The following is an 18,686-nucleotide window of genomic DNA, read 5'->3' on the forward strand; positions in this document are numbered from 1 at the left end:
AATCATGGCTGATCCTTTTTCTTTCTCCTCCTCAACCCCAGGTCCCAGCCTTCTCCCTGTAACCTTTGATGCCATGCCCAATCAAGAACCTATCAAGCTCTGACTTAAACATACCCAGCAACCTGGCCTCCGCGTGTGGCAACAAATTCACCACCCTTTGGCTAAAGAAATTTCTCTGCATCTCTGTTTTGAAAGGTTACCCCTCTATCCTGGGGCTGTGCCCTCTTGTCCTAGAATCTCCCTCCATGGGAAACATCCTTTCCACATCTACTCTGTCTAGGCCTTTCAACATTCGAAAGGTTTCAATGAGACCCCCCCTTATCCTTCTGAATTCCAGTGAATACAGAACCAGAGCCATCAAACGTTCCTCAAATGATAATCCTTTCATTCTTGCAATCATTCTTGTGAACCTTCTCTGGACCCTCCCCAATGCCAGAACGTATTTTCTAAGATGAGGAGCCCAAATGTGTCCACAATACTCATGGTGAGGTCTCACTAGTGCCTTATAAAGCCTCAGCATCACATCCTTGCTGTTGTATTCTAGATCTCGTGAAATGAATGCCAACATGGCACTTGCCTTCCTCACCACCGATTCAACCTGCAAGTTAACCTTTAGGGCACTCTGCACAAGGACTCCCAAGTCCCTTTGCATCTCAGAGTTTTGTATTTTCTCCCAATTTAAAAAATAGTCTGTACATCTATTTCTACTACCAAAGTTTATGACCATGCATTTTCCAACATTGCATTTCATTTGGCACTTTCTTGGCCACTCCCCTAATCTATCTAAGTTCTTCTGCATCCTACCTGTTTCCTCAATACTAGTGCCCCTCCACCAATCTTCGATTCATCTGCAAACTTGGCAACAAAGCCATCCATTCCATCATCCAAATCATTTATCGACAGCATAAAAAGAAATGGTCTCAACACCAGCCCCTGCAGAATACCACTAGTCACTGGCAGCCAACCACAAAAGGATCCTTTTATTCTCACTCGCTACCTCCTACCAATCAGCCAATGTTCTAACCATGTTAGTAACTTTCCTGTAATACCATGGGCAATAACTTGGTAAGCAGTCTCATGTGTGGCACCTTGTCAAAGGCCTTCTGAAAGTCCAAATATACAACATCCACTGCATCCCTTCATCTATCCTACTTGCAATCTCCTCAAAGAATTCCAACAGGTTTGTCAGGCATGATTTTCCCTTAAGGAAACCATGCTGACTTTGTACTATCTTGTCACCAAGTACTCTATCACATCATCCTTAACAATTGACTCTAACATCTTCCCAACCAGTGAGGTCAGGCTAACTGGTCTATAATTTCCTTTCTGCTGCATTGCTCCTTTCTTAAAGAGTGGAGTGACACTTGCAGTTTTCCAGACCTCTGGCACTATGCCAGAGTTCAATGATGTTTGAAAGATCATTTCTACTGCCACCACAATCTCTAACGCTACCTCTTTCAGAACCCTAGGGTGTAGTTCCTCTGGTTGGAAGCATTGTATAGCGAGACCATGAGGAAGGATAGGCAGACGATAGGGGCAAGTCGCAGTAAGTGAGATGAGCTAAAGTGTAACATGAGGGCAAAATTGAAAAGGGGGACAAATACAGGACTGAAGGTGTTATATTTGAATGCATGCAATATGCAGAATAAATACGATGATCTTGCAGTGAAGTTAGAGACTGAAAGGTATGATCTGTGGTCATCACTGAGTCATGGATGAAAGAAGATCATAGTTAGGAGCTTAATATTCAAGGATACACCTTGTATTGAAAGGGCAGGCAGGAGGGCAGAGGGGGTGGGGTGGCTCTGATGGTAAAAAATAAAATCAAATCATTAGGAAGAGGTGACATAGGATCTGAAGATGTAGAATCCTGGCCGGTAAAGTTAAGAAACTGCAAGGGTAAAAAGACTCTGATAGGAGTTACATGATAGGCTCTGAGTTGTAGCCAGGATGTAGGATATAAATTACACCAGGAGATAGAAAAGGCATGTAATAACAGCAATCTTACAATAGTCATGGGAGATTTCAATATGCAGGTAGATTGGAATAATCAGGTTGATACTGGGTCCCAAGAAAGAGAAATTTGTAGAATGCCTATGAGATGATTTTTTTTTAGAGCAGCTTGTGGTTGTGCCCACTAGAGGAAAGGCACTTCTGGATTGGGTGATGTGAATGAACCAGATTTGATTAGGGAGCTTAAGGTAAAGGTGCCCTTAGGAGATGTGATCATAGTATGATTGAATTCACTCTGCAGTTTGAGAGGCATAAGATAAAGTCAGAAGTATCCATATTGCAGTGGAATAAAGGGAATCACAAGAGTATGAGAGAGGAGCTGGCCAAAGTTAATTGGAAGGGGGCACTGTCAGGAATGATGGCAGAACAGCAATGGCTGGAATTTCTGGGGACAATTTGGAAGGTGCAGGATGATACATCCCGATGAAAAAAAAGCATTCTAAAGGAAGGATAAGGCAATCGTTCCTAACAAACGAAGTCCAAGACAGCAAAAGAGCAAACAAGAGGGCGCATAGTAGAGCACAAATTAGTGGGAAGTTATGGCGGATTGGGAAGCTTTAAAACCAACAGAGGGCAATTAAAAAAAACTATAAGGAGGGAAAAGATGAAATATGAAGGTAAGTTACTGAATAATATCAAAGAGGATAATAAAGGTTTTTACAGATTTATAAAGAGTAAAAGAGATAAGTGTGGACAGAACACCCACTGCCAGAAAATGACGCTGGAGAGGTAACAATAGGGGTCAAAGAAATGACCGTTGAACTTAATATGTACTTTGCTTCAGTCTTCACTGTGGAAGACACCAGCAGTATGGCAGAAATAGAGTGCACCTGTATCCAGAGAGCTGTGCCTGTCACATGATAGCACTGCTCTCACCTGGTCCGAAGTCACACCACCTGCCAGTCAACATTTCACCCCTCCCAACTAATCAATGCACACTCAACCATTGCCACCTTAATTGGATTAACCTGTCTAGCACCAAGCCGTTGGACCCTGGTGAATCACCTGGGCTGGACCCTCCAGCCCTCCTGACCTATAAAGGGTGCTACATGCACTTAGCTTGCTCTCTTTTTACCATCCTCAAGGGACCACCCTGCTTCACTCCAGGCTGAAGACTGCAGAACAGCGCTGGAGACACGTGGTAAGCTGTGCATTGAATAGGGTTGTCGGAGTGTTTATTGTTGTCCTTTTAGCAAAGAGCTGTGCCTGCCCATAGTCAAGGGGTGGCAGGTATTGTAGTTACTTTTCCCTTGCTTGTATGTGTACCTGTACTCTGTCCCCACACCATGTTCCTGTGTATTGTACTGCCGACCTGACTTTTCCCACGCTCGTCTGTTCTAAGTGCGTTTGTGCGAATATTGTAGCCACTGGTGTTGCTCCCAAGCTTTTTCTCCCCTTGTAAATAAACTCCTTATTATTTAACACTGTGTGTCCAGAGCTCTTGCCTTTGAAACCCAAAGAATCTTTCTCATTTCCATCAAGTCAGTGTAGTTGCTATTACTAAGGAGAAAGAGCGTGAGGACTGCTTCTTTTCATCTATGTGTCAACGAATTGGATGATAGAAATGATGGCTTTACGGTCAAGCTTGCGGGTGATACAAAGATTGGTGGAAGGGCAGGTTGTGTTGAGAGACCAGGGAGTTTGGCAAAAATCCTTAGACAGATTTGGAGAATGGGCAAGGAAGTGGCTAATGGAATATAGTGTAGAGAAGTGCATGGTCGTGCACTTTGGTAGAAGGAATTAAAGTGTAGAGTATTTTTCTAAATGGGGAGTAAATTCAAAAATCATATAGGTGCAAAGGAACTTTTGAGTCTGTGTAGGGTTCCCTGAAGGTTAACTTACAAGTTGAGTCAGTAGTAAAGAAGGAAAAAGCAATACTGACTTTCATTTTGAGGGGACTAGAATATAAGAACAAAGGTGTAATGCTGAGGCTTTATAAGGCATTGATCAGACCACACTTGAAGTACTATGAGCAGTTTCAGACCCTTTATCTTAGAAAAGATGTGATGGCATTAGAGAGGGTCCAGAGGAGGTGAACAAAAATAATTCTGGGAATGAAAGAGTTAGACTATGAGCTGTGTTTAAAGCCTCTGGGTGTGTACTTGCTGAAGTTGAGGAGAATGAAGGGAGATCTTATTGAAATCTATCAAAAATTTAAAGGCCTAGAGAGAGTGGATGTGGAGAGGAATTTTCCTGAAGTGTGGGAGACTAGGATCAGAGGATATTGTTTCAGAATAGAGGAACATCCATTCAGAACAGAGAAGAGGTAAAATTTCTTCAGTCAGAGGGTGGTGAATCTGTGGAATTCATTGCCACTGATGGCTGGAGTGGTCAAGTCATTGAGTACATTTAAAGTGGAGGTTGAGAGGTCCTTCACTGGTCAGAGTGCAAAAGGTTACAGACAGAAGGCTTCAGAATTGGGTTGAGAGGGATAATAAATCTGCCACGATGGTAGAGTGGAGCAGACTTGATGGGCCGAGTGGCCTAATTCTGCACCTAAGTTTTATATTCTTACGGTCTAATGAGGACAAATGGGATTAGTGTTGATCAGTGGTTCCCATGCTTTTTTGGGTTACTGCCCCTTGGCTCCCATACCACATCCCATGATCGCAAGGGTTCCCTCCAGCTGCTTCAGTTTTCTCCCACAGTACAAAGACCTACTGGTTGGTCAGTTAACTGGTCATTCTAAATTGTCCCATGATTAGGCTAGGGTTAAATCGGAGGTTGCTGGGCAGTGCAGTTCAAAGGGCAGAAAGTACTTATTCTGTACTGTATTTCAATAAATAAATAAAAATTCAGAGGCCCAGAAATTGGAAAAGGTCACACTGGCCAATGTTGCACTTAAATAAGGTTAACCTGGACAGAAATGTGGAGATGACTGGCTTGACTTTAATAAGATTCACATCATATCCTTGCAATTGAAGATTGATTTCATTAAACTTTGCAAATAATTCTGACAAATAAGCAATGTCATGCTTAATATTCTTGTTTTGATTATTGAATGAAGCATTCCAGTCTTCAAATAATTTCATTACAGTTTCAAAAAAGCACATAAAAGGAATCTGATTGAGACACTGTTAAGAGCCATCTGAATTGAATTGAATTGATTTTATCTCTTACATCTTTCACATGCATGAGCAGTAAAAATCTACATTACATCTCCATCTGAATGTGCAATTTATCATAATTTGTAATAAACATCATGTACAACAGAACAGACAATACAGTGTGTAACAGCAAGCATCCGAACTGTTCATCATTCTCAATACAAAGCTCCTTAAATACTCAATAATAGGCTATGTAGCAGGGTCACCAGACTCAAAATCAGTTACTTTCTCCAAGCAATAAGGCTGATCTACATCTCCATCCATTAATCCAACTCTCCATAACCTCAACCACCACTACCTTATCACTTCCTGTCAGTCACCTTACGTACAGATGCTCCTGTGTCTAGCGTCACTTGATGGATATACAATCATTCTATGTATAGATGCTATTTTATGTACAGGTACTGATGTGGTTTTTTATTATTGTGTTCTTTATCTTATTGTGCTTCAGTTGTGCTGCAATGGATTTGTAGGAACAATTATTTTGTTCCCTTTTACACTTGTGTACTGGAAAAGACATTGAACAATCTTTAGGCTTGAATTAAGAGCATGGGATTTGATTTTAATAACCACTGTGATAACAGTATTTAAAGATTTGTGCAGCCAAACACTATGGCTTTTTGTGAATTACACAGTTAGGAACAGCTTTTTTCAGAAAAGTAATAAAACATGGTGGCGTCTTGTCATTGATGGTGCCCCATCTGTTACACAAGCAGGAACGTTAGAGAGCGATATGGCCTTCTCTTTGAAAAATTGCCCAACTACCCAAAATATTGACTCCTCCTTCACATCTGTTTCTAGTCCTCTTGAAAATAACTTTTGAACCATGCTTTAATTTTTATATAACCAAGAAACAAAGATTCATTGCCTGGCAAAGCTGACTCATTCAACTGCAGAGCAAATTCTGTTGTCTTAAGTACATTGCACTATGTGTTGTCCACATTCTCAGGCCTTCCATCTATTTGCCTTCAAACAGAGTTGTCGCTGAGTGGAATTGCTTTAATGATTTGGTATGGTGACTTAAGCAAAACTTTCCTTACTGCTGGCAGAATCAGTTCTTCTGCAATTGCATTGGGCTTTCCAGATTTTGCAATGAAATGTTGTATGAAGCATGCAAACCATCACATTTTTTTGTCAGATCACAAACAAGAGAAAATCTGCAGATGCTGGAAATCCATTTCGCTAGAAGAAGCGGGATCTCCCAGTGGCCATCTATTTTAATTCTACTTCCCATTCTGATATGTCAATCCATGGCCTCCTCTATTGTCGCAATAAGGCTGCACTCAGGTTGGAGGAACAACACCTTATATTCCGTCTGGGTAACCTCCAACCTGATGGTATGAACATCGATTTCTCGAACTTCCAGTAAAGTCCCCCTTCCCATTCTTTCACCATTCCCCATCCCCTTTTCTCTCTCATCTTATCCCCTTACCTGCCCATCGCCTCCCTCTGGTGCTCCTCCCCTTTTTCTATCTTCCATGGCCTTCTGTTCTCTCCTATCAGACTCCCCTTTCTCCAGCCCTATATCTCTTTCACCAATTTCCCAGCTCTTTACTTAATCCCTCCATCTCTCAGTTTTACTCATCATCTTGTGTTTCTCTCTCCCCTCCCTAACCTTTTAAATCTACTCAAGTTTTTCTCCAGTCCTGCTTAAGGGTCTTGGCCCAAAACGTCCACTGTACTTTTTTTTTTCCATAGATGCTGCCTGGCTTGCAGCGTTCCTCCAGCATTTTGTGTTTTACTGCTTTGTTGTGAAGTGCTGGCAGGCATGTTTTGAAGTGTTTTCAGTTCTTTAAAATTTTCATGAAGTGACTTGAAAGTTCTTTGCTTTATCAGAGTATATTCTCTTCAAATGTTAAAGGGGACTGGATGTTTAATTGCCTTATTTGAAAAAATCTTTTTTCACACAACAGACACATTGGCTACTGATTGTTTGGTGCTGGTATAAGTCCATATTTCAGATACTCCACACTATGCTGTCTACACTTCTGTTTTGTTTGGTCTGTAGACATTTTCATGATGGGTTAATGATGGATAAATGACTATGGTTAATCAACTATAGGTTAAGTCCAACCTCATCATAGCTTAGGCAAAATCTGTCTCTTTGCCTAAAGATGCATAAAGTGGGGCAGCAATATCTTAGTTGGGCTATGGACTAGAGAAATGCTGCCAGGACAATTTGAAAGGGCAGATTCTGAACTTTACTCCATTCAAAGCTATAACCTAATTCACAGCAACTGAGTCACTGCCTGATAAGAGTCTGGAAATCATACTAGCTAACACTAGTAACGAACAGCAAAAATGTGCCGGCAAAGCCTGGATTGCTTCAGTGCAGATTTCTCATGATACACCAAAGATAGAAGTGTCACATTGCTTTTCAACAGCTATAATGCACTTCGAGCAAAGTCTAAGAGAAACAACGTGACTACGTGATCACTGTAATCAACTATGAGGCACTGAGGATCAAATGTTCAGAATAAGTAATTCATTTCTGATATTAAAAAGCCTGCAATCTCTCCCCCCCCCCCCCTTGCTACTGAGCACCTCCCACTGCCCTTTTTATCTTTATCACACCCAGGACTGGGCAGTATAGCCCACTTTGGGAACCACAGCTATAAATGGACAAAAAGGTTGGCATACAGTACTGTGTGCAAAAGTCTTAGGCACAAACACATAGTTAGGGTGCCTAAGACTTTTGCACAGTACTGTAGTAATTTTATGCATTGCACTGTACTGTTGACACAAAAAAAGCAAATGCCATGACATATGTGATTGGTGATAAACCTGTTTCTGATATGGGTCTCTGTGGGAAGGGGGCAGGGAGAAGGGAATCATAGTTGGGTAAAGGGGAGTGAGTGGGAAGCACCAAAGGGACATTCTGTAATGATCAATAAACTAATTGTTTGGAATCAAATGACTTTACTTGGTGCCTCAGGGCTGGGTGTTCCTGCACCCACACTAACTAAACCCCCAAACCCCAGAACTATGACTCTGCCACCTGACCCACACCCGTCCCACGGACTCCACTCTTGTCACTCCCAAAATCCTTTGCTCCTGCTAGATTTACAAACTCACTTTCTGTTCCATTTTGACACTGCAAAACTCAAGACACCCTAGCTATATATGTATGTGCCGAAAACTTTTGCACTGAAAACTATAGATGTGGCAGGTCAAGGAGTCTATTTCTGTGCTGGACAACTCTGTGACAGATGTGGGGATCTGGAAGCACCTCCAGGCTTTAAGTGATTCTGGTCATTTGGAAAAAATATGGTGATTTGTGATTATTGGCAAGTGGTGTTGAATGCTTAAGAATGAAAAATACCTTGGAAAATCATTCTTAAGTCGAGGGAATATAAGAGTATCAGAATTAGTATAGGGTAGTAGCAGGATAGATGAGAGAGGCTTAAGAGAATAAGACTTTAACTGCCCCTATAGAATGCTCTTAAACTCAGTTCCCAGTGCATTAGCCTCCTCCATAATCCCTTACATGCCCTTAACCTGTCCAACATGTTCTATTGGCTGAGAAATTCCGAATCTGTTCAAAATATTTGAAACATCTATCTATTACTGTAGTAAGTCCAATCCTGGACATTTGTAACATTATTAGCTAGAATTTCACAAGTACTAGCAAAAGCAGATTTAAAAGTTGGGGCACAGTGGATTAATCAAGATAACACACACAAAAATGCAGAAGGAACTCAGCAGGCCAAGTAGCATCTATGTAAAAAAAAAAAGTACAGTCGAACTTTCAGGTCGAGACCCTTTGGCAGGACACCATCCAGCCAAAGGTTCTCAGCCTGAAATGTCAGTTGTGCCTTTTTCCACAGGTGCTGCTTGGCCTGCAGAGTTCCTCTAGCATTTTGTGTGTGTTGCTTGGATTTCCAGCATCTGCAGATTTTCTCTTGTTTGTGGATTAATCAACATCTTGTTTTCATATAAACTGGATCATCCAATATCTCGATAAACACAACAAATAAATTATTAATGTTAGAATTAAACTAACAGACATCAACTGATGAACAACAGGATTGGTGTAGCAAATTGGTATGGCTACTTTAAATATCCTAATGATAAGATGGTCTAAGAAATTTTTTTGAGATGTCAGGGGTAAGTTTTTTTTTTGAGATGTCAGAGGTAAATTTTTTACTCAGCGGTGAGTGTGTGGAATGGGCTGCCGGCAACGGTGGTGGAGGCGGATACGATAGGGTCTATTAAGAGACTTTTGGATAGGTACATGGAGCTTAGAAAAATAGAGGGAATGGGTAAATCTGGTCATTTCTAAGGTAGGGACATGTTCGGCACAACTTTGTGTATTGTGCTGTAGGTTTTCTATGTTTCTAAATATTTAGCAATAATAACATATGAAGGATAGTGACGTTCAGAGAAGGCACTCAAGGCCTACAGAGCTAAAGGTATAGCACCAACACTGGAGTAAGAAAAGGTGGGTAAGTCCAACATGCCACAACCTGAAGAACAGCAGAGATGAGAGATCTGATGCAGAGTCATTACCTTAAATAGTTAGCATATGCTTGCAAGTGCTGGTGATAGGGACTAATGAGTGAATATCTCCAGTAATTAACTTTATGATGTATTAAAAACAATAGACATAGAGGTTGGATCTACCAACCGTGTGTAACTGAATCAGACTTTCATTACTCCCTGGTATTAATTTCCATCTTCAACTGACTCAGTCCAACTTGACTCTCTCGCATATTTTCTCTACACTTACAGTCTAAAGATGGCATTAAACTTTGACCACTCAATGCAGTTTCTGCCTTTTTTTTTCTAGTGGAACTGCTTGTGGTTTCTGCTAACTTTTCTCTAACTTTACTTCCCAAAAATGTATCCTGTTCTGTCACCCTTCAACACCAGAGTCTTATTACTAATAGTATTATCCCTGGCTACAATCAACTTGCAGCATGCAGCAGCTGAAATCACAATGATTAGCAGGTGCTGTTAGGCAGGGCCTACATTACAAGGCAAGAAGACAAATCTGTACTCATTTCTGTCAGCAAATACTAACATGGACCAGGCTCAAAGAACAATTGCTGCCTGGGCCTGGCTCCATGAACATGTTCTCTTGATAGGTTGACTTCATACTGAGTTGATTCCCTATTCCTCTGTTCCTGTTGCAACTGTCATTAAGAAAACAGCCTGAGGCATCAAATAAGTAATTCCGGTATTCTTACCTTCACAAAAACAGAGAAAAATATGTCTGTGCTAAGCTCTTGCACTTTCTTCGAAGCACTTTTTTTCTGATTGCAATGTTCAGCTTGTTTCTGAATTTCATTTTTATTAAAGCTAACCTGTTGAGCAGAACCTAAAGAAAAACATAATCCAGATACCAGCTAATATTAAAGTCAGTTTTAAATCAACAATTATAATGTTAAAATGCTCAACAGTAGCTTCATTATCGGGGTTTCTGCTGTTTATAAAAATAGCTAATTATTCCACTGGCTAACATACCACAAAATGACATTTATAAAGAGTAATAATTTATTTGGTACAGTCTTTCAAATAATTATGCACACCTCAATTGATAAAATATGCACATGGTTACATTTATACTTTGATTTAGCAGTTCCTTGACACTTGCAGTTAGTTAAGAAATCAAACCATGAGAACAATATGTTTAATGGATAATAAGATATGAGATGAAATCACCAGTTTGCCAGTGGAAAAATGTTCAACGTTAGCTTTGTAACTTATGGTAGTGTTTATTTCATTAAGACGAATTTTACTTAGCCAGTATATTAAGAGAAGATTTAAGCAAATATGTAATAGATAGGGCCATCAAGCAAAATATTATTTGTAGAAATATATTTTCTGATCTCTACTTTCAGGCATAATTGTTAGTGATCTAGGTGGTCAAGGAAAGTGTAGCTGTTGCACAGCATATCAGTTCCAAGTGAAACAAGACTTGTATATGGAGAGGCTCAAATAAAATTGAGCACCCGATCCATGATCCACTCAAAAACAGAAACAATATCCAACTCTTTTCTTACAAAGACTAAAGGAAATCAAACAAATGAAATGATTTAGAAATGATATTACAAATAATTGCAAATGTGTAACAATGCCAGTATATTTCAGATCTAAAATATCAAGGAACCTGACATTGATCCAAAAAAAAATTGAGAATAGCTTGGTGTGAAAGGAAATGAGGATCCTCTTGCAATATAAATTGTGTTGAATATAAAAACATTCAACTCTCAAATGTTGAATATTTTTATATTCAACATCTTTTATTTGAAATTACAATTTAAATGTGGACGAGACAAAAGCAAAGTTCTGTGGATTCTAGCACTCTGAAATAAAAATAGAAACTGTTTGGAATTGTCAACCTTGCCAGCAGCTGTGAGGAAGAAGCAGAAGTAATGTTTCAGGCTGATGACCCTTCAATGATATTACACCTAATTTAGGGTGATAATAGGAATATTCACTGATGATACCAACTGGCAGTACAGTCAGATGGATGGAAGCTTGGCTGCAGGTGTATAACCGTATGTTCAATGAAGTGGGCACAAAAGTTGCAAATGGAATTGTAGCTGCATCTGTGTGAGGTAGTGCATTTGGAGAGGGCAAACAGAGCAAGGGAATAAATGGTAAATCACTGGAATTTAAGAAATGTAGAAAATGAAAGGAATCTTGGACTGCACATCCTCAGATCCCTGTCGGTAATAATAATAACAACCTATTCTTAGAGCACTTTTCATACAAATGATACAGTTCAAAGTGCTTTACAATGGAATAAAGTGCAAACATGAAAATAAAATTAAAAAATAAAATAAAAATAAACGGGAAAATAGAAGTCAAAAAGATGTTAGTTAAAATCAAGTTTAAGTAAGTAGGTTTTGAGCTGGCATTTTAAAAAGCTGAGTTCGTATCCCTATAGCCCTAGGTATTGCATTCCACCGTTTAGCAGTGCAGGTCAAAAAAGCTGACCTGCTATTATTTTTTGAGGCAGATTGTTTAAACTTAAGAGACTGGCGGAAGAAAACCTGAGAACTTGTGCAGAATTATAAAACAAAAACGATTCTGTAATGTACTCGGGTCCCAGACCATTGAGAGCTTTAACAACAAGTCAGAAAACTTTAAAATCAATTCTCAAAGATAAAAGAAACTAACACAGTAGTTAGGATGGGTGATATGCTTTCTCATCCTGGTTTTAGTTAAAAGTCTAGTAGGTGCACAAGTAAATAGACACCAAAGAAAATACATTAATTGGCTAAGCCGCACACAAAAAAAAATTAGGAAGTTCATGCCAGGATACCAGTTATGCCACAGACTAAGTACTGCATACAGTTCTAGTCAACACACACCAGGGAGTATGTAATATCACTTAAAGGAGCGAAATGAAGATTTAAAAAAAAAATGTTGCCAGGACTTGAGAACTGTTGGTTACAAGGGCACTGATTTGACCGCAGTTTCATTTTTGAAACACAAGAAAGAGAGAAGATTTAAATGAGGTGTACAAAATATAGAGGTTAAGACTACTTTGCTCTCAGTCATCTCTCAATTTGAAAAGGAGACACGATGTGCTGAATTACCTAATTCTGCTCCCAAGTCTTATGGTTTTATGAAGATGATGCCTACAATTATTGATGGGTTCTGCGATCATTCAGGAGTCTGCAGAAGGTGTAAACATTTCTTGGAGATTAGCTTCCTGGTTTACAGGGGTTAAGTTTGCTTTCCTCCTTTCATTTTCTCTTTATTGAGGTTACAGTCCTTCTTCAAGCAGGCCAATGCCTGACAGCAGATTTGGTGTCTGAGGATAATTGATATCTTGCTCTCTGCAACTTGAGATGTCTACACCTTTTTTACTTAGAAATTCCTTCAATGATCACCAAAAAAACTCTTACTATGTTTGAAAAGAGGGCATGTTAGGGCAGCTCAAAATCTGGAGTTTATACACAGTGTCAGGTTAGAGCATATTTGTTACATGAGGATGACTGCTCCAGTGCTGATGATACTGCCCTTGTGAAGGTTGATGATCTTTGTATTTGAGCTGTAGGATCTTAAGGATGCATTTCTATTGCTAACTTTAGGGATTGGAGACAACAGAAAGAGCCTATTTTTCTTTTCAGGGAATTCAGTATCTAGTGGTTTTAAGTTAACTGATTGAAGGATTAGAGGAGTCTTGAGAAAAATAAAATCACCAAGAACAATGAGAGTTTGGAATTCATTATTTGAAAAGGCAGAGGAGGTAGAAACAGAATCAGTCCATTAAAATGTACCCGAAGAAGCATAATTTACAAAGTTATGGAGGAATATCTGAGTGGAGTAATCTAGATAGCATGAATAAACAGCCCACTAGCCCTGTTTCTGTGCCATAAACCTCAGTGTTCAGAACAGAGAGGCTATAGAGAGGATGATGGGACGATGGTTGTTAGTGACTTGGGAAAAATATTAAGCGAGAAATGGTGTTTGTTAAATATAAACCTTAGAGATCTGTTCTTTTCAGTTAATTCATGACAATACATTTGATACACATACACTCAAGCACACACAAGACACAAACTCAACTGAAGCAAAGACTGTACAACTCACCAATCGATGCAGCAAGTAGTCGGTGAACAATGATATCGGCGTAACGGCGAATAGGAGAAGTGAAGTGCGTATAGAAAGGCACATTGAGTGCATAATGGCGGAACAATGCTTCATCGTGAAGGGCTCCAGTGCAGAAATACTGTGCCATCTGGAAAGAGGTTAAGCCAACTTGATAGAATTTATGACCTGATTTCTAATTTTACTGTATGCTTTAAATACAATTTTATCAAATCAAATTAGAAAGGCACAAAGATGCAAACTGAATACTTTGTATTTTTAGTAATTAAATCAGTTTAAAGATCTGAAAAAACAATCTGATTTAGAGCAAGTTGTATCATGCAAAAAATTTTTATAAGTCTTTTGTGAAGAGATTAAACCCAAATGAATACTTTTCCAGTTTTAACATGCACAAAAAAGTTCCAGTTTTGCCTTTGAAGCTGCATTGAATCAACAGATCAAAAAGATAGCAAGCTAGATTTTTCCGTTGATATGCTCAAGTAATGAGAATTTTACTTTCAAAATTTCAATAGATAAGAGCACAGATTTAAACAAGTAATATAAATATTCTTATAATCATGTAGATCATGAAAAAATTTTTAAAATTCAGTTATTATGGGGGAACCACACTATTATTAATTATTGAAGAAGTATAGTACATAATCAAAATCACGTATTCGAAAAATTAACAAGAAGATAATAAGACATTAAAACGTGGGAGCAGAATTAGACCCTTCAGTCCATTGAGTCTGATGTGCCATTTCATCATGGCTCATTATCTCTCTCAACCCCATTCTCATGCCTTCTCTCTGTAATCTTCGATGTACTGACTAATCAAGAACCTGTCAACCTCCACTTTAAATATATCCAATGACTTGGCCTCCACAGATCCACTATCTTCTGGCTAAAGAAATTCCTCCTCATCTCCGTTCTAAATGGACGTCCCTCTAAACTGAGGTTGTGCCCTCTCATCCTAGTGTCCCTCACTATAGGAAATTTCCTCTCCATATCCACTTTATCTAGGCCTTTCATATTTGATAGGCTTCAGTGAGATCCCCCTTCATTCTTCTAAACTCTAGTGAGTACAAGCTCAGAGCGATCAAACACCCCTCACACGTAAATCCTTTCATTCCCAGAATCATTCTCATGAACCTTCTGTGACCCCTCGAATATCAGCAAATCTTTTCTTAGATAAGGAGTCCAAAACTGCTCCCAACACTATGTGCAGTCTGACAAATGCCTTATAAAGTCTTAGCACTAGATCCTTGCTTTTATATTCTAGTCCTATTAAAATGAATGCTAAAATTGCACTTGCCTTCCTTACCACCAACTCAATCTGCAAGGAAAACTTCAGCGAATCCTGTACAAACACTACCAAGTTCCCTTGCATCTCAGATTTTTTAACTTTCTCCCTGTTTAGAAAATAGTCTACACCTTTATTGCTTCTATCAAAGTGCATGGCCATACACTTCACGGCATTATATTCCATCTGTCAATTATTTGCCCATTCTCCCAAAACTATCCAAGTCCTCCTTGCTTCTGCATCAATACCTGCCCCTATACCTGTCTTTGTATCATCTCTAGACTTGGGCAGAAAGCCATCAACTCTGTCATCCAAATTGTTAACATATAATGTGAAAAGAAGTGGCCCCAATACCAACCCACACAGAACATCACTGGTCACCAGCAGCCAGCCAGAAAAGGCCACCTTTATTCCCACTCTTTACCTCCTGCAATACCATGGGTTCTTATCTTGTTAAGCAGCCTCATGTGTGACACCTTGTCGAAGGCCTTCTGAAAATCTAAGTGTGCTACATCCACTGACTCTCCCTTGTCTATCCTCCCTGTTATTTCCTCAAAGAATTCCAACAGATTTGTCAGGCAAGATCTCCCCTGAAGAAAACCATGCTGACTTTGGCCTATTTTATCATGTGTCTCTAAGTACCCTGAAACCTATTCCTTAATAATGGTCTCCAGCATCTTCCCAATCACTAACATCAGGTTAACTGGCCTATAATTTTCTTTTCTTCCTCTTTCGCCTCTTAAAGAGTGACATTTCAAATTTTCCAGCCCCCTAGAACCATTTCAGAATCTTGTGATTCTTGTAAGATTATTACTAATCCCTCCACAATCTCTTCAACTAACTCTTTCTGAACTCGGGGTATAGTCTACCTGGTCCAGACCTACAGACCTTCCGCTTCCCAAGCACCTTCTCCTTAATGATAGCAACTACAGTCACTTCTCTTTCATGACACACTTGGATTTCTGGCATACTGAAGACTAACACAAAAGACATAAGTTTGTCAACTATTACTACCTTTCCAGCATCATTTTCTAGTGGTCTATTGAGTTACTGCAAAAGAGATTTCAACTTTATTAATTTATCATTCTGGTATATACCACATTAGTCTAACTGCCTTTATGGAGGATGAGAACAATGAAAGGAGTGAGGAAGGATGCGGATTCACAATGTCTCTGAAGGAAATCAAATAATTTGTTCAAGTTACTTTGCAAACACTGATGATTGTGGGGAATGGAGTTCGTTCTTTCACATGCTTCTCCTTAAATCAACTGATTCAGTTTTAAGAATTCTAGGTGCTAAATACCACTCATTGTTTTACTGTTGATAAACCAATCTAATTTGGCACATTTGAAGTGATATGTAATCAAAATCATATGTTATCTTAATTACCACACAATTGTATAATTTTGTATCTATTCCGACATTAAGAAAAGCAATATTCCTTCTATTTACCTTTGCAACTTAAAATAAAATGCACCTAATATAGCTTACAGTAAAAATATTTTATTAAAATAAATCTACACCACTGGATGCCCTGCAGATATTCAGAATATGCTGCAGGCATCAGTGCTTTGATTGTCCTTCCACATCCAGATCAGTTTAGTACAGACATTGAGTTAATGAGGGAAGTGATTCTGGATTGAGCCAGTATGATCTGACTAAAGTTTTCCACCATATGAACATTTCCTTAACTCTACTAAAATTCTGAAGCACAAAAGGGAAATATCAGGCCAAAATATGCAGAGAGGCAACTGTGTTTATTGCTGCTAATAAAATTCCCCATGATCCATCAATGTCTGTGGCAAAATTATTCATTTCTCAAACTCCTGTCACTGTCACATTTTTTGTTGAATAGATAGCTTGTTAAGCAGTTGTTATGCTTTTGTGCATGACTGAAAATTCAGTCTTTATTTATCTGACTGCAAAAATGTTATTATGTTTTATGAAGGCACTGGTTTGAAAATAACTTCCAATTCAATGTTCAAAGTAAAATTTATTATCAGAGTACATACATGTCACCAGATTCAATCCTGAGATTCTTTTACTGCGGGTATACTTAACAAATCTATAGAACAGTAACTATAAACAGGATCAATGGACATCAAAATGTGCAATTCACATAAGTTCTGGCAACTCCCTTGAATTTAGTGGTAAATACTTCAGATAGAATCACATTAGTGAGCACTGAATCATTAATAATCAGAATTTCCATTCTAAATCCTCTTATGCTAAAATTCTGCTTGTGTCACAAAGTAATGATAGTGAACTTTGGTAGATGAATGATAATGAACTTTGGTAGACATTATAACTATAATATCTAGTACCTTCAATATTCAAATGTGGTGTGATAAATTTATGTATTTGTTTGAAAAAAAATCCTAATTTTTGAAACAAAACATTCATATGTAGGGATGCAGAATTTGCATTATTAGCCAAAATCCATACAGAATTTGCGGGCAGTATAATTCTCAACACCAGGCAGTTATAATCACCCTTCAACAAACGATACAGCAGAATGCTTTTTTATCAAACAATCTTTTTACAAAATAAATCTATATTTAAGCAGAATGTTTCATGATATTTTGATAAGTATGTATATATGTATATACGCAAAGTCTGGTTATAATTAACATTACTGTTAAATGGATAATCATTTGCATTACTGTTAAATGGATTATCATTTGCATACCTGCATTGGTCGAGCACACATATGGGTCAGAACTTCTTTCCTAGCGACAGAATATTGATCTGTTCCTAGTGTTTTATTTAAGCTCATCTGTTTTGCAAACAACAAGGAAAAAAAATTATTTTATTTACACCTTCTCTGTACCCAGTTTTTTTCTTTGTCTCTTTAACATCAATTCATGCCTTCTAAAACTTTGCACTTCCACCAGAACACGAACTTTTCTTCTGTCAGTTGTGCCTCTCAGCAGGTTGTACCCACACCTCTGAATCAGAGGTGCTTGGGCTCAAGAAGCTCTTCCAGTACAATATCAGTGCATTAAGGGTGAGCTACGCTACTGGAGCTGTCATTTTTTTCAATGAGACAATAAGCATTTGCCTTGTTTATTCTACAAGGTGAAAAAAATGGCACTGTTTTAAAGAGCAGCAGGTATGCTATCTTTGGTATCTAGATCAATATTTATCCCAAATTTGATATCATTAAAACAGATTATTAGTACCTCCTTTAATTAATATCTATGGGGGCTCATTACAACAGATAGGCAGCTGTGGTTTTCCTCATTCGATCCATTATTGACTGATATGTACTTCACTTGTGTTAAGTACTTTGTGATATTCTGAAAGAGACAGAAATGGTATTATGTCGGTCTTCCTTTTCCTTTTTTTGATTTCTTTCCTTCCATTCAGTAATTGCATTTGCTAGAAAAGATAGGGTGGAGTGGGGTGGGTGGTGGCGGTTTGAATATAGGCGGTGATCCAATCTAGTAGCTATAAACATTAAGCAGTTTGAACAGGTCAAGGACACTTAAACCTTTTTTCATTTTTATCTACATACATGTTCATGCTCATCAGTATACTCCCATTCTGACTCACCTTTACCTATTCAATCATAATCAATTCTTCATCTGAACGTTTAACTTTCAGTATTATCATCACCATGCACTAAACATCTTTAAGCATTATTAAACAGCTAATGTTCACTTCAGTGTATAAAACTCCAGTTAAAATAAAAAAAATTAATACTGCTCTTATGG

The 18,686-nt window shown here is 38.6% G+C and overlaps 1 protein-coding gene across 2 annotated transcripts in view; it reads right to left on the reverse strand.

The window, feature by feature from the left end:
- dis3l2 (DIS3 like 3'-5' exoribonuclease 2) overlaps window positions 1-18,686 on the reverse strand; it is a 307,005-nt gene that overhangs the window by 21,523 nt on the left and 266,796 nt on the right. For both annotated transcript variants that reach the window (XM_073041187.1, XM_073041186.1), the window contains exons 16-18: window positions 17,660-17,746; window positions 13,671-13,818; window positions 10,310-10,440 (exon numbers count right to left, since the gene is read on the reverse strand). In XM_073041187.1, the coding sequence (XP_072897288.1) occupies window positions 10,310-10,440; window positions 13,671-13,818; window positions 17,660-17,746 (366 nt within the window). The remainder of the gene's footprint in view (window positions 1-10,309; window positions 10,441-13,670; window positions 13,819-17,659; window positions 17,747-18,686) is intronic.

The sequence above is a fragment of the Hemitrygon akajei genome, chromosome 3 (genome assembly GCF_048418815.1).
Source record: "Hemitrygon akajei chromosome 3, sHemAka1.3, whole genome shotgun sequence".
In the NCBI taxonomy this organism is placed as follows: Eukaryota; Metazoa; Chordata; class Chondrichthyes; order Myliobatiformes; family Dasyatidae; genus Hemitrygon; species Hemitrygon akajei.